The 16,840-nt window shown below is 40.9% G+C and overlaps 1 protein-coding gene across 3 annotated transcripts in view; it reads left to right on the plus strand.

Moving 5' to 3' along the window:
* loxl2b (lysyl oxidase-like 2b) overlaps positions 1–16,840 on the plus strand; it is a 38,402-nt gene that overhangs the window by 3,254 nt on the left and 18,308 nt on the right. For all 3 annotated transcript variants that reach the window (XR_002170071.1, XM_019885281.1, XM_019885282.1), the window contains exons 2-4: positions 2,468–2,821; positions 3,140–3,315; positions 14,018–14,229. Coding sequence is in view for 2 of the 3 variants with exons in the window: in XM_019885281.1 (XP_019740840.1) it covers positions 2,479–2,821; positions 3,140–3,315; positions 14,018–14,229 (731 nt within the window). In the remaining variant the exon portion in view is untranslated. The remainder of the gene's footprint in view (positions 1–2,467; positions 2,822–3,139; positions 3,316–14,017; positions 14,230–16,840) is intronic.

A 16,840-nucleotide genomic window follows, 5' to 3' on the forward strand; every position in this document is an offset into this window, starting at 1 on the left:
AAATCGTACTCAACTCAACTGTATTTCTAGAGCATTTTAAACCAACCATCACTGCTTACAAAGCGCTATACATTGAGCAAAAATCAGTTGGACAACAACAACGATGGTTAAAACAATAAATTAATAATGGAGACTGTAAAAAGCACAAAAATAGGAAAACCAATTCCAAGTCTCATACTGAGTTATAATCTAAAGAATAAAAATGTGTTTAAGACGGGATTTAAAGATCGGCACTGAGAGGACTTGCCTACTGTTTAGCAGGCAGTCATTCCAATTGAAACAGAGGGACCAGCAACGGAAAAGGCTCCCCATATATACAGGTGTGTGTGTGTGTGTGTGTGTGTGCGCGCGCGCGCGTGCGTGCGTGCGTGCGTGTGTCTTCCAGTCTGGTTTCAAGATGTTGCATAGCACAGACTCAGCCCTGTTATGAGTTTTTAGACATCCTCCTGGCAAATAACACCTGAGACGACGTATGACCGGTTTTATTGGATTTAATTGCAGCATTTTATACAGTGGATCGCAGTATTCTGTTAGCTCGTTTGCAGCACCTGGTGGGTATTGAGTGTTTTAGGTCGTATTTAGCTCACAGAACCTTTTGTGTTAGCCTTGGTTGGTCTGAGTCACGAACTGCCCCACTGTCGTGTGGTGTTTCGCAGGGCTCAATTCTGGGGCCTCTGCTGTTCTCACTGTACAGTATCTGCTCCCATTGGGTTCCATCATAAGGAAACACGGTATTTCCTTCCACTGCTATGCAGATCTATTTCCCAATGAGCAAAGAAGGCGCTTTCTCATTGAGGCCACTTTTATCCTGTCTGGAGGAAATCAAGACCTGGATGGAACTAAATTTCTTGAATTTAAATGAAAAGAAGACAGAAGTGATGGTGTTTGGTCTCAGTGGCCCTTGTGCATCCCATCCTGTGGACTTGGGCCCCCTAGCTCCTTCAGCCAACAGTCTCAAACTTGGTTCTTAAACTGGACAATGAGTCTAAATTGGACCGGCAAATCGGTGCCGTTCTTAAATACAGCTTCTTTCATCATAGGCAGCTGGCTAAAGTAAAACCTCTCCTTTCTCCAGGGCACGTTTAAACAGTAATTCATGCATTCTTAACATCCCGACTGGAGTACTGGAATGCACTTTACTGTAGAGTCAGGCAGTCCTCCATTAAGCGTCTCCAGTTGGTCCAGAATGCTGCTGCCCGCCTCTTGACTGGTACTCGTTCAAGGCAGAACATAACTCCTTCATTGGGTCCCTATTCATCTTAGGGTTGTTTTTAAGATCCTATTATTTGTTTTTCAATCAGGCTTTGGTTCCCAAGATGCATTGCGACCTGAAGTATTGATTTTTTTCCATCATTAGGTCATTAATCATTATCGTTCAAGTGTGTCTGTGTTACCCATAGTTCATTGAATGTGTGCCTTAATTAACTGTTACGTTATTAAAATTTAATTTTTGTGAACATGAAACTATGACTGTGACTTGTGCGAAACCTGACCCTTTGCATGCATGTTCCCACTGATGCTCAGATAAAGTGCTTATGATTTAGTGCAACACCCGTACATGTGATGGTGCAAGTCTTGATACATACATGGTTGGGATGTCACGAAAATGGCGATATTGCGATATCACAATACTCAAATTACCACCATTTGGTTATCATGTTGTGATAATTACTAAATCGTGAGGTTCATATTGCGATTTTGTACCATGATGTTTGGATATTGTTACATCCCTAATACATGTTAGACCCTTCACCTTCTCTCTATTGGCAGAGTCATCATTAGCTTGAGTTAATTTTTTTCTAATACAGTACAGATGAACTGCTGCGAGTGCAATTAATTGATATGAATGATGTAATTACAACTTAAAACTGATCTGGTTTGGTTAGTAGTAATCATTTTTATAATGTTGCCCATCCCTCATCTAGACAGTAGCCTTTGTAGGCAAATATGTACCCTAAGAACAGATTTGCTTCTAAAGGGTACAAATGTGTACCCGATTGGTACGTATTTGCTTCCAATGTTTTTTTTTTCTTCTTTCTTCTTTCTACCCACAATCTTGCTGCTGTAGACTGTAAATTTCCCCAGTGTGGGACAAATAAAGGATATCTTAAAATGGTACAAATCATAAGGGTCCCAATGTGTAATCTGCTTAAAGGGTACAATAGGCGTACCCTTGAGGGAATTGCCCCAGTGACAAGCCACTGGAGCCTTAAAGTCACAAATTTAGCACCTTTTTGTTTTGACAGTGCATGGTCTTCATTTTATCTGGGCAGCAGTAACTCATTTATTTTCAAGCGAAAATGTCTCTAAAACACGCTCAACAATTCATTTTTTATTTTTTTATTTTTACGAGTATGAAAATTGATGAATGTAATGTTAGTTGGTTCAATGTTTTGGAACATTTTACTCCTATGTAACAAGCTGTGCTCTTCCAGTATAAAATGAATTTTGTCTTCTTTCTCTTCAGGTCTGACCAAAATGTTACTCATCCAGTACATGTTCTACTGCAGCATATTAGTGTTACTGGAGCTGGTTGTAGCCCAGTATGAGACCCTTGGCTACCCACCAAGTTACCTGGAGCCAGAGCAGGAGCAATACTCTCCTCCCCAGCTAACCCCCGACACGCCCCGAATTCAACTCAGGCTGGCAGGAGACAAGAGGAAACACAACGAGGGTCGTGTAGAGGTGTTCTACAACAGTCAATGGGGAACTGTCTGCGATGACGACTTTTCGATCCACGCTGCACAGGTGGTGTGCCGGGAGCTGGGCTACATGGAAGCAGTTTCATGGTCTCCATCGTCAAAATATGGGAAAGGAGAAGGTATTTGAATGTGATGCAGTTAATGGAAGCTGTGGAATGTACTACTTGACTCAAGCAATCTTTGCATGTTTTTCATACGTGTATACTATAATAAATCTCAACAAACAAAATAACCAGGTAAAAATAATGTAGCCATTTTTCATTCTTGGATTTTTAGTGTCATTGGAATTTGAAATCTGGTTCGTGACCAGTTTTCCATAGTTTTCTCAGAACACCTTGAGTAGATTTTTCCTCTGTCAATTCCACAACTTGAGTCCCCTCCACCACCATCATAACACTGACGACTAAACATAATTTATTTTTTTTTTTTCCCATCAGGACCCATCTGGTTTGACAATCTGCACTGCACTGGCAAAGAAAAGACTTTGGCCCAGTGTCCCTCCAATGGGATTGGTGTTTCGGACTGCAAGCACAGTGAAGATGTTGGCGTGATGTGCAGTGACAAGAGGATCCCTGGATTTAAATTTATCAACATTCTTCCTAATCACGTGGAGGTACAGCTCAAGCATAATTTAATCACACTTTGTCATGTAATATGATTGCAAAAGTCTATGGTAAGGACCTATTTCTATCCGTAACGCTTTTAGAAATATACAAACCCCGATTTCATTGATGCTGGGATGTTGTATAAAACGTAAATGAAAACATTAAATTCAATACTCTACACGTAACTTCAATGGAATAGGGGTTTGAACAATGTGTGTGATTACAATTTACAATTATGGAAAAGTATTTAAGGTTCATGAACATTGCAACCAGGAGCTTGTAGCTAGCTTCATTTAACCTGCTCAGAATTTAACATGTTCATTGAGTGCAAAGGATTTTCATCCAAGTATTAAAAAATACGACTAAACGTATTAAATATAATACATCGTTTTAATTCCTTCTACTGTCACTCACAAATCTGAATTCACATTTCATTCATTATGGCCTAAAACACCTTCTATAAAGAATGCAGACAAATTTGAAGACTCAACAAAGGTAATTTGAGTAAGAATTGGGTCATTAACAGCAGTATGGAAATAACAGTAATAAGATTAGAAACAAAAAAATACTGTTAAAGGTATTGAGAAGAATCAGACCTGAACTGGGTGGCCACTTTGTTGTAACTTAAGTAAACATTTCCATTGGTTTGGCCAGTGATGAGGAAATTTAAACAGCACTGCACACTTGAGGTCAATAGCACACTCGGGCTCTCTGGTTTAATAACAGTCTTTTACACATCTTTTAGTGAGAGTGTGTCAAGGAAAGTAAATGGGTAATTGTTAGGTGCTGGCACTTCTGTCAAAGTTGGCCGGGTGGGCGCTTGAAGGTCCTGCTGATTTCGGTGCTGGACACTAAGCATGGAAGCAATTAGCGCTAAACTCAAGTGTTATCTTTCTGTTCACTGTGTAAGCCTCATGAATGCACATTCCAAAGTTATGACAAAACTGCAGTGCTCAGATAAGTGAGCAAGGACCGGATCTTGGGCTTCTCATGTTCATGCTACTACAGTATTCTTCTTTTGTGAATGATTATACTTTGTTTGCCACAGTGGGATGTATTTTTATATGAATGGCATGACTAAATACATCAATCTGCAATTTGCAGAAGTTGATGTCATGGTGTCCTAACATGTCTTGATGTCTTGAAGTCAAGCCGAGTGGTGAAAAGTCTGATTCAGCGTTCCTATTATAAAACCCATCTGGAGCCCATGCCACATTGCATGCACATTGCGTGATCATCTGGAAGCGATATACTGGTGACACACCCAGGCACACTGATGCGTAATGGTGGTGAAAAGATTACATACAATTGGAGGTTTGGTGCGATTGGATGATTCGTTTGCTCCAATAGCATGTTGAGGAGCCTTCCTAAGTGGTGCTAACCTCAGTTCTACGGCCAGTAAGCGAGTCAAAAACAAAGGAAATACCCAGACAATGAGCGAAGCGGAAGGTGAAACATGAATCCTTGCATGCATGTGTTGCTGACCTTTGACTAATGCGGTCAGATTCTTTTTAAGTTCTTTGCTGTCTTGCTCTTTTGAATTTGAATCTTGAACATTCGTCAGAATTGACTATTATTTCACTATACAAAGGATTCTAGTGGAGTATATTTGACGTGTTTGTTTTAAGCCCAACATTAAACAACTCGCTGACACTCAGTGTTTACAAAGCTCTGACTCTCTGAAATATTTAGCTTTCTATCAATGTTTATTTGTATTGCGGCTTCAGCATTACACTTTACTCGGCCACTGGGAATTTTCTGAGGTCTGACCTGCATTGGTGAGCGTACATTCCATTCTATTTCTAAACATCTCGAACATGTAGAATTCCAGATAAAATATGTTTTGGCAGTGCCCACTTGCATGCAGCTCGAGCGGATATTGATTTAGTCTAAAAACACGTACAGTAACAAAAACAGTATGTTCTGAGACTGCACCTTTCAAAATGAACGCGAACTGATTATTTTGAAAACACACACACACACACACACACACACACACACACACACACACACACACGCACGCACACACATGCACGTACACACGTGACGTGTGAGATGCAGATAGTCTTTTTGGAGTTGTATTATGGCCTGCATATATTATTTGAGGTGTTGTGACATGAGACATAGAATTCAGATGTGGAAGTGGCCAAGTTGAAGTCTTCATATAGAAAAGTACAAATCAAAATCACCCAACAGGCGGTGAATGGCACCGGCGGCAAAATGACAAAAAATAACAGGGCTGGATGCAGCATTGGTAAAGTGCCAATGAAGAGGCATGGGAGGATACTCGACGTTTGAGCGACGTGTCACTGAGGAACCACAGCTTAAATACTGGAAGACGCCAGGCCACACCCAACCCTGTGACAAAATAAAGGGTCATAGCAACTGACCACGGACCAAAGCAGAACAGTATCCCCACTAATGGGGCACCGCCCGGTACCGGCCCTACCAAGCTAGTGAGGGAACTCGCAAAAAAAAAAAAACTCTGGAGTAGGGAAAGATCGAGGACGAGAGACCCAGGAATGTTCCTCGGGGCCGTAACCCTCCTAGTCAACAAAATATTGAAAACCCCAACCATGGCGACGTACATCGAAAACCTTCAAGACAGCGTAGGCAGGGTGATGAGCAGGGGTGGAGGAAAGAGTTTGGAGGGAGGGCTGAGGGGGCTAGAGGAGACCGGCTTCAGGTGAAGGACAAAGTGGGACGAATCTGGAGGGAGGCTGGGAGGTTTAGACGGATACCAGAAGGGTTAATGACTCTATATATTTTCAATGGTCCAATTATCCTGGGGCGGAGCTTAGGGGTAATTGGAGAGGAAGGTCACTGCCAAATTATTGGAGTCCATTGCCTATTGCCCAGCGGACGGTTGCGTTGGGCTGTGGGCTACAGGGAAGGTCAGGCATACCTCCAGACAGCACGGCAATGGGGGAGATGGCCGCGGATCTAGAAAACAGTGACCTCTTGCTTCTGGGAAGGGAATAGTTGCAGTTGATACCCATAGGCGACCATAAAGGGAGCCATGCCCGTGAATGAGGAGGTGAGGGAATTGTGGGATTACTTGACCCATAGAAGATGTTAGCTCCAGGATGGCAAATCTAGATATTCCTCAGGGCTGATTCCAGAATGTACTGTGATATGAGGAGCAGAATATGGACCCAAAAGCAGACAGAATGCAGAAGTGTCAAATATCAGTCTTTATACATAAAAGTAAAAACCAAAATCGCTCAACAGATGGTGAACAGCACAAATAAAGAAACACCGAAGAACAGGGCTGGGTACAGCAGTGGAGAGCGCCGGACAAAGAGGCATGGGAGTAAAGTAGACATTCTGATGACGTGTCACTGAGGAACCAGATCATAAATACTCAAAGACGCCAGGCCTGTGATAAACAATTGACCAAAGCAACTGACATCATGAAGTACCAAAGCACAGTCACAAGTATACTAAGGCCAGTTTGTCATGTTTATTGCATGCTGACAAACACCTCCCATTTTCCCCAGTTCACAAGTTCTGAATTGAAAGCTTGACTAATTTAATTTGGTGATGAAGCACAACAATAACAGCGTTTGTTAGTCGTAGAATATTTGTGAAAGTTAGCATTGGTACTCCACCTTTATGACTTACTTAAAATTAATATTGAAAAATAATTTCTGAAAACATTTTTGTTGGTAGTGCCCAAGAAATATATCAATCTTCATGATAATAAGTGCCAATTTGCCATATCCCATGCTGTTTTTGTTCCTGACAAAAGCTTTGCTTTTTTTATGAGAACAGAAAAAAAGTTTGAGGAATAACTGGGCCAACACATTTGAATTATTGCTTTGTTTTGTTTGGCTGCAGCTTTTCGCATCCTCCAACTCTTCCCTGCACACACACTTCATGAGAAAATTATACTGAGTCACCTTCGTGGCAATTTTTAACTCACATTTTCCTCGCTTAGGTCAACCCCCCCCCCCACACACACACACACACACACACACACACTCCCATTCCACTTTACTCCATAGTACATCCAGGTTGAGCTGCAAGTTGCTTTGTCAGCCTTCACCACTGCACACTAATTGAGGATTGGCACATGGTTATCTTATCTTGACAAAAAAGTTTCACTCCAAGAATGACAATCTTCATACACATGTTTATAATGTGGATATTCTTTTTTTTTTCTTAAATTGACAAATGGTTGGTTCAACCCGGCTAAATATCTCGCATAGGACAGAATGTTTATATGAGCGATATCATGATTTCCATTTTGATTCATTGAGGCCAGACATCGTGCTTACGTCAGTATCTTCAAGGCAGGTGCTATTGATAGAACTGACAGTAACTTGTGAGGATTGCATAGAGGAGGTAAATGAGCAGAAGCGGTCAAAGTAGTGGGAGCTATTCGAGCAATGCCAAAAAGGAGCCTGGAAGGCACGCACGCTGTGAGCCCATTGGGGGGTGCACCCAAGTGGGGTGTCGGGGCTTTGCTGGCCGGCCATTGTGCAAGGTACTCAGTCTACTTGGCATCACAGATGCAGAGACAAAGAAGGCCATCAAGGCCACCATGGAGGCAGCAGAGAGAGCCTCTAGATGGCTCTGGATCAGGAGGAGCAGTCTGCGGGCCAATGCTACTGGGACACAAGCTGGGGTCTGATCAACCATGGATGGATCACCTGAGGGAGGGGGTATGATGTTGGAAGACCCCAAACCCCTGATGATCTCAGGCACATCGCTGATGATGTGTCCCAATGCATCCTAAGATATATCGTCTCCCTACTTATTGATTCAAGGCATCAATCATTAAAGAGGCTTTTATCATGTTTTGAAGTAGTCTCGCCTTACACTAGACTTGCACTGGCCACGAAAACTAAGGCCAGAATCTCCATCTGCACTTTGTAACTGATCGTGTTCTGCCTTGCTCCATGCTCAAACCATTCCCTTTGTATAGTTGCATAATAAGAACTCAAAATACACTTTTGCATCTTGCTTCACTATAAGACGCAGTATTTGGAAAATATAGAGATTGTCAACATCGTACAACAATACATGTCAACAATGTTCAACAAAATGAGGTAAGCAATACTGCAATATTGTTTTATGGAGCTATTGTTGCTGGAGCTTCATATGTCTCTTCAAAAACTATTTCCATACAGGCATTGTCTTGGTGTTCTTGTTGACAGTTTGTCAAGGCTCTGGGGAAACATCTGTTTCCACTTTTTGAACAAATGAGTTTGTTTTTTTTAAACAAGACGCTCCAAACTAGGACATTTTGTAACTATAAAATCATGAGTTTGTATTGCATCGACTGTAGATACATAATACGTAAAAACAGTATTAAGGTACAGCACTGATATTTTTACTTCTTCAAAATAGTCTTTTAATTCCATTCACTTTCACTTTTTTAATCTCGAACTGACAAATGGAGCCATTTACAATACAGTGGAACTAACAACAAGGAATTTACAGTATGTGGACGATTCACATTAACGGCATGGCATATTTTCTACACGTTGAGGAGATTGCTGCTGTTTTTGAGAGCTGTTAAAGGCCTCTATTAGAAACACGTGTTCATAAGCTGTGTGCTGCTTTCGCTGGCAAGTGTTCTGTTTTCTGCTGCAAAAGTGGCCTGTACTGAAAGCGCATCAGACTCACGTTGAGACCTAAAATATTTTACTGTTAAGACATTGGGCTGCTGTAGTGTTGTAATACACAGAGGAACAGTCGGAGCCTGTCCATAAATCAGTGACTGAAAGACGATGATCCAAAACTTTAGGCAAAATCGTAGCTATTTTTGACACAAGAAACCTTGTTGACCTCAGCTCCACCCTCACTCACATCTGTTGATGATTCTACAAAAGTATGATGTAACCCAAATGAAAATCAAATGAAAGTCATTTTACTTTCTTTCCTTAATTTGAAAATCTAATTCTAAATCTTTGTCGTCTTTTTCACTCAAATATGTTGCCTTGAAAGTAAGGTAATATAAATACATACATAAATTAATAAATTACAAATGAAACTTAGAATAAACCGGCCTTTGTTTTATATAACTTTGACAACCTACAAATTGGATCACAAAAAGGAAAAAAAGGAGCTTCTTCGAATATGTACTCAATAAGCAGGCATTTAAACTTTCAATTTAAACTTCATTCATTCATTTTCCGACCCGCTTATCCTCACAAAGGTCGCGGGGGGTGCTGGAGCCTATCCCAGCTGTCTACGGGCAGTAGGAGGGGGACACCCTGAAACGGTTGCCAGCCAATCGCAAGGCACACACAGACGAACAACCATCCACGCTCACACTCACACTTAGGGACAATTTGGAGTGTTCAATCAGCCTGCCATGCATGTTTTTGGAATGTGGGAGGAAACCGGAGTCCCCGGAGAAAACCCACGCAGGCCCGGGGAGAACATGCAAACTCCACATTGGGAGGCCGGAGCTGGAATCGATCCCGGTACCTCTGCACTGTGAGGTCGACGTGCTAACCACTGGATCACCGGGCCACCAATTTAAACTTCAAATGTATTTTAGTTCTTCTTTTTATTTATTTATTTATTTTATAACCAGTTGTCTGCTGCAGCCTTTTAGTTCTTTCAACTGTTTTCCGACAGTGAGCCACCCATATTCACTTGACACACATATTAAATAGGTTTCTGGGATTTAAGCTTGCTGTGCCTTGATAGTTGCGGAACCAACCGGCCACGTATGTATTGTCTTTTACAACAATACGTAAAACAGTATTTATAATTCCGCATGTGGAATTAAATAGATATGCGCACGTACAGTCTCCATTTTGAAAATGCGCGGAGTGGGTCGCACCGTGCTTCAGTGAATTGGGACAATCGAGAAAGACGACTCAAAATGTGCAGACACGCTGCTTTATAAAAAGCAAATACTGGAGTGCTAGTTAAGTCAGATCGCTGTACGCATGGCAAAGTCCACATGTAGACTAAGATTTGCATTTACGGGAATGATTTAACCTGACACATCACAGAGGGTTGGAGCATTTTTCGTGGTATAGTGTCATTTTTGATTCCTAAATTTCACGACACGGTAAGGGTGCCGGTACTTGGTGCAACACTAATGCCAGTCCATCAAAATATGTATTCATATGAAAACAGCCAGTGGCGCGTTAAATTTTGGAAACCGCTTCCCTTATATGATTTTTTTAGTTGTTGTGTTTATGTTTTGCATTGTTGGAATGTCACTGATGAGTAAATCTTTTCTCCATTCATCCAGCCATTCACGGAACCGCTTATGCTCACTAGGGTCGCGACAAATAGATATTGTCTATTTGTGAATATTGTTCGTGTTTTTTTTTTTTTTTTTAATTATGACTATATTATCTCATGTTGACAGAAAGTGTTTTTTAAACCATAATTTTTTTTCTAGTATTGCTGCAGGGATTTTTAAAGCTTTGAAAAAAAATGTATCAAGTGTAATTTCGTAACTTCCTTAATTTACCAAATAAATGGTCATTCGCTAGAATATATTGAATATGGCACTTTTTAAAAGATGTTCCCGTCCATAGCCAGAAGTAGTCATTCATGTGGTGGAGATCTCATTCCCTGCAAGCTGTCGTATCTGTGGTGCTGTGGTACTTAGTTGAGCTGGAAAGCATTCTGTCACGTCATTTTTTTCCACTTACAGACCTACTGTTAGTCGTTCCTGTGCAGTCTGTGCTCTTATAATTTGTAGGTATGTGAATCTTGTATGCAAGATGCTGTGACTCTTTCCCCTTTTGATTGACTGTCGACGTGTTCCCCGTCTTTCACCCAAAGTCAGCAAGACATGTGACCCTGAACATTACAAGAGGTAGAAAAGGGATTGTCGGCTGGCTTCCTCTGTTCCATTTTCTCTCCACCTACGAGGGTTTCTTAGCATCTTTTGGTGCATAGTTTTGCAGTGCTACATTGCATAGCACAAGATTGAGGGCCCTTCACCCCTTTTTTTACATGTCATCCCGCAAATGGCTTTTCCATCTGTGCTCATTTTTCCCAAAACAAAACACAGGAAAGGCCTCTCTCCCAGGAGAGTGCCAGAGCAAAACAAGACACACATGTTTGCAATCTTTTTTTTTTTGGTAGCTGAATGTCTCACATTTTCGGGTTGAGAGACCACGTGAGAAGTGTCTGATTTCCAGACTGGAAAGGAATTAAGAGAAATTGAATAGAGCAGTTCACACTGTGCAGCCAAAGAATAGGCACTAACTTCAAGTCAAAGTTGACTTGTTTTTGTCTTTTCCTCCTTGACTTTAAATTCCCTCCCATGTAGACAATGGGCCACATTCTCCCATAGTGCACACACAGAAATCTGTGATTCATCAATATGTTGGTACTTTAAAAGGTGCACACTCAGCCAACAAATCGAGAACCTCCTCAGACCACATCACAAATGCTCAGCTTTTGAAAAAAAATCTATCTCACACCTCCTGATGCACAATGGCGTTTATAAAAGCAGTAATAATTATAATAATAATTTTAACGATAATAACTTCCCTGTGCCATTCAAATGCATGTGCATGTGTAGTGCATGTGTGTATTCATCACTCAATGATTGGGCAGCCAGAGGAGCCTTCGAAGCACTCACGTTTCTTGGTCAATTCAAGGCTTCTATGTTTTCTTTTTAATAGCTCAAACATTTCCCAATATTTACATTTGTAAAATGACCATTCAAAAAATCTACGGCACACGCTCTGCTGCTGGCTTGCTTCTGACGTGACTCGGGCCGCCATGGCTCAAACAGTTTATGTACTGTTACTTCCAATGTTAGTTTCATGATGTGAACTACCAGGGGTTTCAGTCTCACTTTTTTTGGACTCGAAATGCTTCTTTGCTGTCCTACTATATTTATTCATTTGCTATCCAAGGGCAACACATTTTTGCAATTTTATTGAATAAGAGATGCGAGTACACCTCTCTAGATGAGTTTCTTATGATTAAGTAATTAATTAGTAACATATTAAAGAATTAATTAAATTTAGGATTGAGTTCAGCTTCAGGTGGATTTTTTTGGGGCTGAAACGTCTGATGTTTAAATTACAATGTATGGTAAAATCAGTAATGCACAAGTTTTTATCAGTAAAAAAAAAAATAAAATAAATAAATAAATAATAATAATAATATAACAAAATACATTTTATATATATATATATACATATATATATATATATATATATATATATAAAAAACTACTTCTGCTTGACAAAAAGTTAACACATTTTTTAAAATTGGTGTTAAAATCGGTGTCAAAAAGCTCTTATGCAAATTGAAGCGCAGCAAACATGAGCGATCGTTTCAAATTAATTCGGATTGTTCAGTATATGCACAGTAGTGCGAAGAAAATTGGCCGGTCCGCACAATTTATGATTCCAACGGTGAACGGTTTGCCTATACGCCCAACTTGTGCGCAGAGTATGAACATTTCTTTGCTGAATGAGGCCCAATGTGAGGGTTGGCAGTGATGTTTTTCCCCGCTTGTGTTTTGTCATCTTTACTTGAATTTTAAGCATCCATTGTGTCCCGGCTCACAAAAATGTCTGCGAGTGACTTATGTATTGTGTGTTTGGTAAACAAAGACACAAGGCCACACTCACCACATGCTATATTTATTCTACTTCATGTCATATGACTTTGCAGAGCTCTGGATTCTCTGCTCTTCTTTGGCAGGACAGATAGACCTGGGATTTGTAGTTCTCAAATTTTTGTTATTTTCTTGGACTTGGACTTATTTAGTATGTTCATTTGGTTTCTACTTTAAAGATTGAGGGACAAAATGTATTTGATGGTCAAGTCTAATGATTTCTTTTATATACAGATGGTGTAGTGGTTCACTTGCATGACTTCGTTGTAGGCAGGCAGCGTGGGTACAGTTGCCACCGAGTGATGCTGTGAATGTGCATGGTTGTCTGACTCTCTCTGCCCTGGGATTGATCGACTACCATTCCATGCTGTAGTCTCTGTAAATTGTTGGGTAAATAGTGTTACATTCAGCATCACGGCAAACAGAATTTCATGGTTTAACTGTTTTGTTTTCCTTTAAAGGTTGCATGATGGAAGATTAACGGCAAATTAGACCTGCAAAAAAATAAAATAATAATAATGTGTTGAGTCCATCATTTTGTTAAGAATTTGAATGTGTTGACACCCACTCAGTGTTTGTCATGCCTTTAATTAAAAACAGGGCATGTCCATTTTCAATCATTTGGAAAGGACCTTTGGCATCTTAATTTCAACTAATGCCATTTGTTGGAATTCCGGCCACCGTGGAGAATCTTTTGTTTATGAGCGAACAGAGTTGCAGTGCATCCCGTTATACTGCCACTTTAAGTACAGTCCAAAGGTGTTTTACTTCAAATATGTTTGATCCCACCAAGCTGGTCGGTCTCGGGAAATGGGGTGTTTTATTGTTTATTATGTAACGCAGAAGGCGAGGTGAGATAGATCCATGCATCCATTTTCGATACTGCTTGTCCTCATTTGGATCGCGGTTCAGTTAGAGCCGAGCTCAGCTGATTTTGGGTGACACCCCCTGACTCCCTGTGAACATTCAACTCCACACAGAAAGGCCGGAACTGAAATTCAAATTCCTAACCTCAGAACAGCAAGGCAGATTTTCCAACCAATATTCCATTCCATGCTCTCTGGCTGTTATGTGGAAATAAGCATACTTTTAATGTATTGGTGTGCCTTCCTTTAAGTGTGTTTCATATTCATATTCCTTTACAGAACCTCGATATTCAAGTTGAGGATGTGCGCATTCGAGCCATCTTGTCATCGTTACGCAAGCGGATCCCCGTGACAGAGGGCTACGTGGAGGTAAAAGATGGCGGTAAATGGAAGCAGATCTGCAACACCGACTGGAGCCACTTTAACAGCAGAGTCATCTGTGGCATGTTTGGCTTCCCTGGGGAGAGAAAATACAACGCCAGAGTCTACAAGTGAGTATTAACATTGGGTAAGGTTGGATTCTGTCTCGTGCCGGTGTGAGAACTGGATCACTGCTTGTCATTTCGAGAAGAATTCATGGTTTTGAAATGCTAGTCGTCTTGTCATTCTCGAAGAATAATAGGACCACCACACATCTACCGTTAGTGCGACATACAGTAGTATCTGCCCAAGTTTTTCTTCAGTTGACAATGACCGTCTCTGCAGGCCATTGCTTGTGATGAGATTTGATGACAAAAATGTCGGGAAAAGCCTACAAGAACAGCCAAACTTCAGTTGGGGTTAATCAAAGTCACGTTAAATGGTGTCAGGTGTGTGCTGTCTCCCATGAGTTTGAACGCAACGTTCTCTCTCGCTTTTTTTTTTTTTTACTTCCTGTCTCAAACACATTTCAATTTGGTTTTCAATTGAGTTGCACAGATTCAGTCACATCAATGGTGGAACAAGTGTTGAAATCTTGATTCCATTTTTATATTTGAAATTTCTTATAGATAAATAACCATTCACACTCATATTCACACCTATGGGCAATTAAGAGTTAAATTAAACTATCCGTCTTTTTTTTTTTTTCGCCTGTCCCTCATTAACAGCAATTCACACTGTCTGGCATATATGTTATGCATCACACTAGAGGCTGGTGCTGATATCATCCATCCATCCATTTTCTAGTCCGCTTACCCTCATGATGGTCGCTGCCGTGCTGGAGCCCCTCCCAGCTGTCTTCGGGCAGAAGGTGGGGTACACCCTGAACTGGTTCCCAACCAATCGCGGGGCACACATGGACAGAACAATCATTTGTGTTCACAAACACACCTCGGGACAATTTAGAGCACAGGTGTCAAACTCAAGGAGGCCCACGTCATTTTATGTGGCCCGCGAAAGCAAATCATGTGTGTCAACTTCCATGAGCTTCGCTAAAATCTGTACCGAAATGTCAAATTGCCATATGTAATAAATGACGTTGAGATTTTGCGAAGATATTGTTCCTCTGTTTACGCTCACTTGAACAATAATTGAAAAAACAACAAATAAATAGTTGACTGATTTCAAAAAGTCATCCAATTTTTTTTTTTGGCGTACAAAGCAAGAATGATTTAAAATTTATTTGGTTTCACTGTAGTAATGGCCGTCCAAGGGAAAACGTTAACTCCAAAGTGGCCTGCGACAAAAATGAGTTTGACACCTCTGCCATGCATGTTTTTGGACTGTGGGAAGAAACCGGAGTGCCCGGAGAAAACCCACACAGGCACAGGGAGAACATGCACACTCCACTCAGGAAGGCCAGAACCAGAATCGAACCTTGCACCTCTGCACTGTGAGGCGGACGTGCTGAAGTCGATCACCGTGCCGCCGAGTGCTGACATCATCCGGCATCTCATTATCTGAATGTGGAATACTGTGTCACAGTAGTATCCCACTTTGTTGGTTTCTCTTTGAAAGGCACTGGCTGATAAAATGCCGGACCGATCGGATTTGTGCGTGCGCGAAACAGGCAATGAGCATGCAGCATGCTCTTTGTTCCTCTTAGCATCAGGATTTTAGCCTTTGCGCGAATCTTAGTCTACTCGTGTATTTTGTTACGTTCAAGGTTTTGATTTGAAATGTGAATTGATGTAGATGTCTGCTCGTAGATGCATGTGTGTTCCATTATACATTTGCATGCCATCGAACTGGCTGTACTCGAGCTTTTGTTCGGTCAACTGTCATGTATGATTATACTGCAAACCATTCCATTTCATTCTTCTGACAATCGATAGATGCACTTTCGTATACTATCCATATCAACACATAGAAGATACTGTTGTGGTGAACCTTTTCACTGGGAGCTTAGTTTCATTAAATCGCATTTTCTGTCATTACTTTCAAAGCTCAAATATGACCTGAGCTTCATAACTTTGTGAAATCGGGCCTGGACCCTGGAGGTCGACTCGATAGGGCTCCATCACTTGAGCTGTCACCTGGTCAGCTGGCTTTTATTTTCTTTGCTTGCTAGCAAAATTACGTAGTTGTGACGTAATATTTCCTTCCAAAATGTAAAACCTACCAAAGTTAGCTCATGGGCATCGTTCTATAAACAACAATTTAACTGATTCCTGATGTTCAGGGTGTTGCTTACATGAGCCAAACATCATCCGATTAATTGTAGTTGACCATAAAATAGTGCGCTATTGCATATAACGCTAAATTTAGTGTGCAAAGCCTGTAATTTTCCTTTACTGCAGCAGAGCATAGCGACTCCTTAACTTTCCATCTACGTGTCAGTCTGCTCCCGCTATGACTCCTTGTGAAACGTGCAGTGTGTTCTTTAAGGCTGCCATGAAAGGGGCCAAACTGGCTGCTCTCTAATAATCTGAATTTTCACTTTGCTCTGAGACATCTGCACGATGATGGTTTTATCAAGAGTTCATTTAGAGTCGCCATTCGGTTTGAACGACTTAAAAATACATTCAAAATGGGGATTATGTAATTGTACACACAGATGGAGACTTGGAAAAAATATCTGAGAACTGTATCAAAGGAGGCATGCATATATACCTGTACATATATACTGTATATACTGTATGTGTATATATACACGTATATATATATATATGTATATATATA

This window comes from Hippocampus comes, unplaced genomic scaffold, assembly GCF_001891065.2.
Source record: "Hippocampus comes isolate QL1 unplaced genomic scaffold, H_comes_QL1_v1.1 scaffold45, whole genome shotgun sequence".
Classification (NCBI taxonomy): domain Eukaryota; kingdom Metazoa; phylum Chordata; class Actinopteri; order Syngnathiformes; family Syngnathidae; genus Hippocampus; species Hippocampus comes.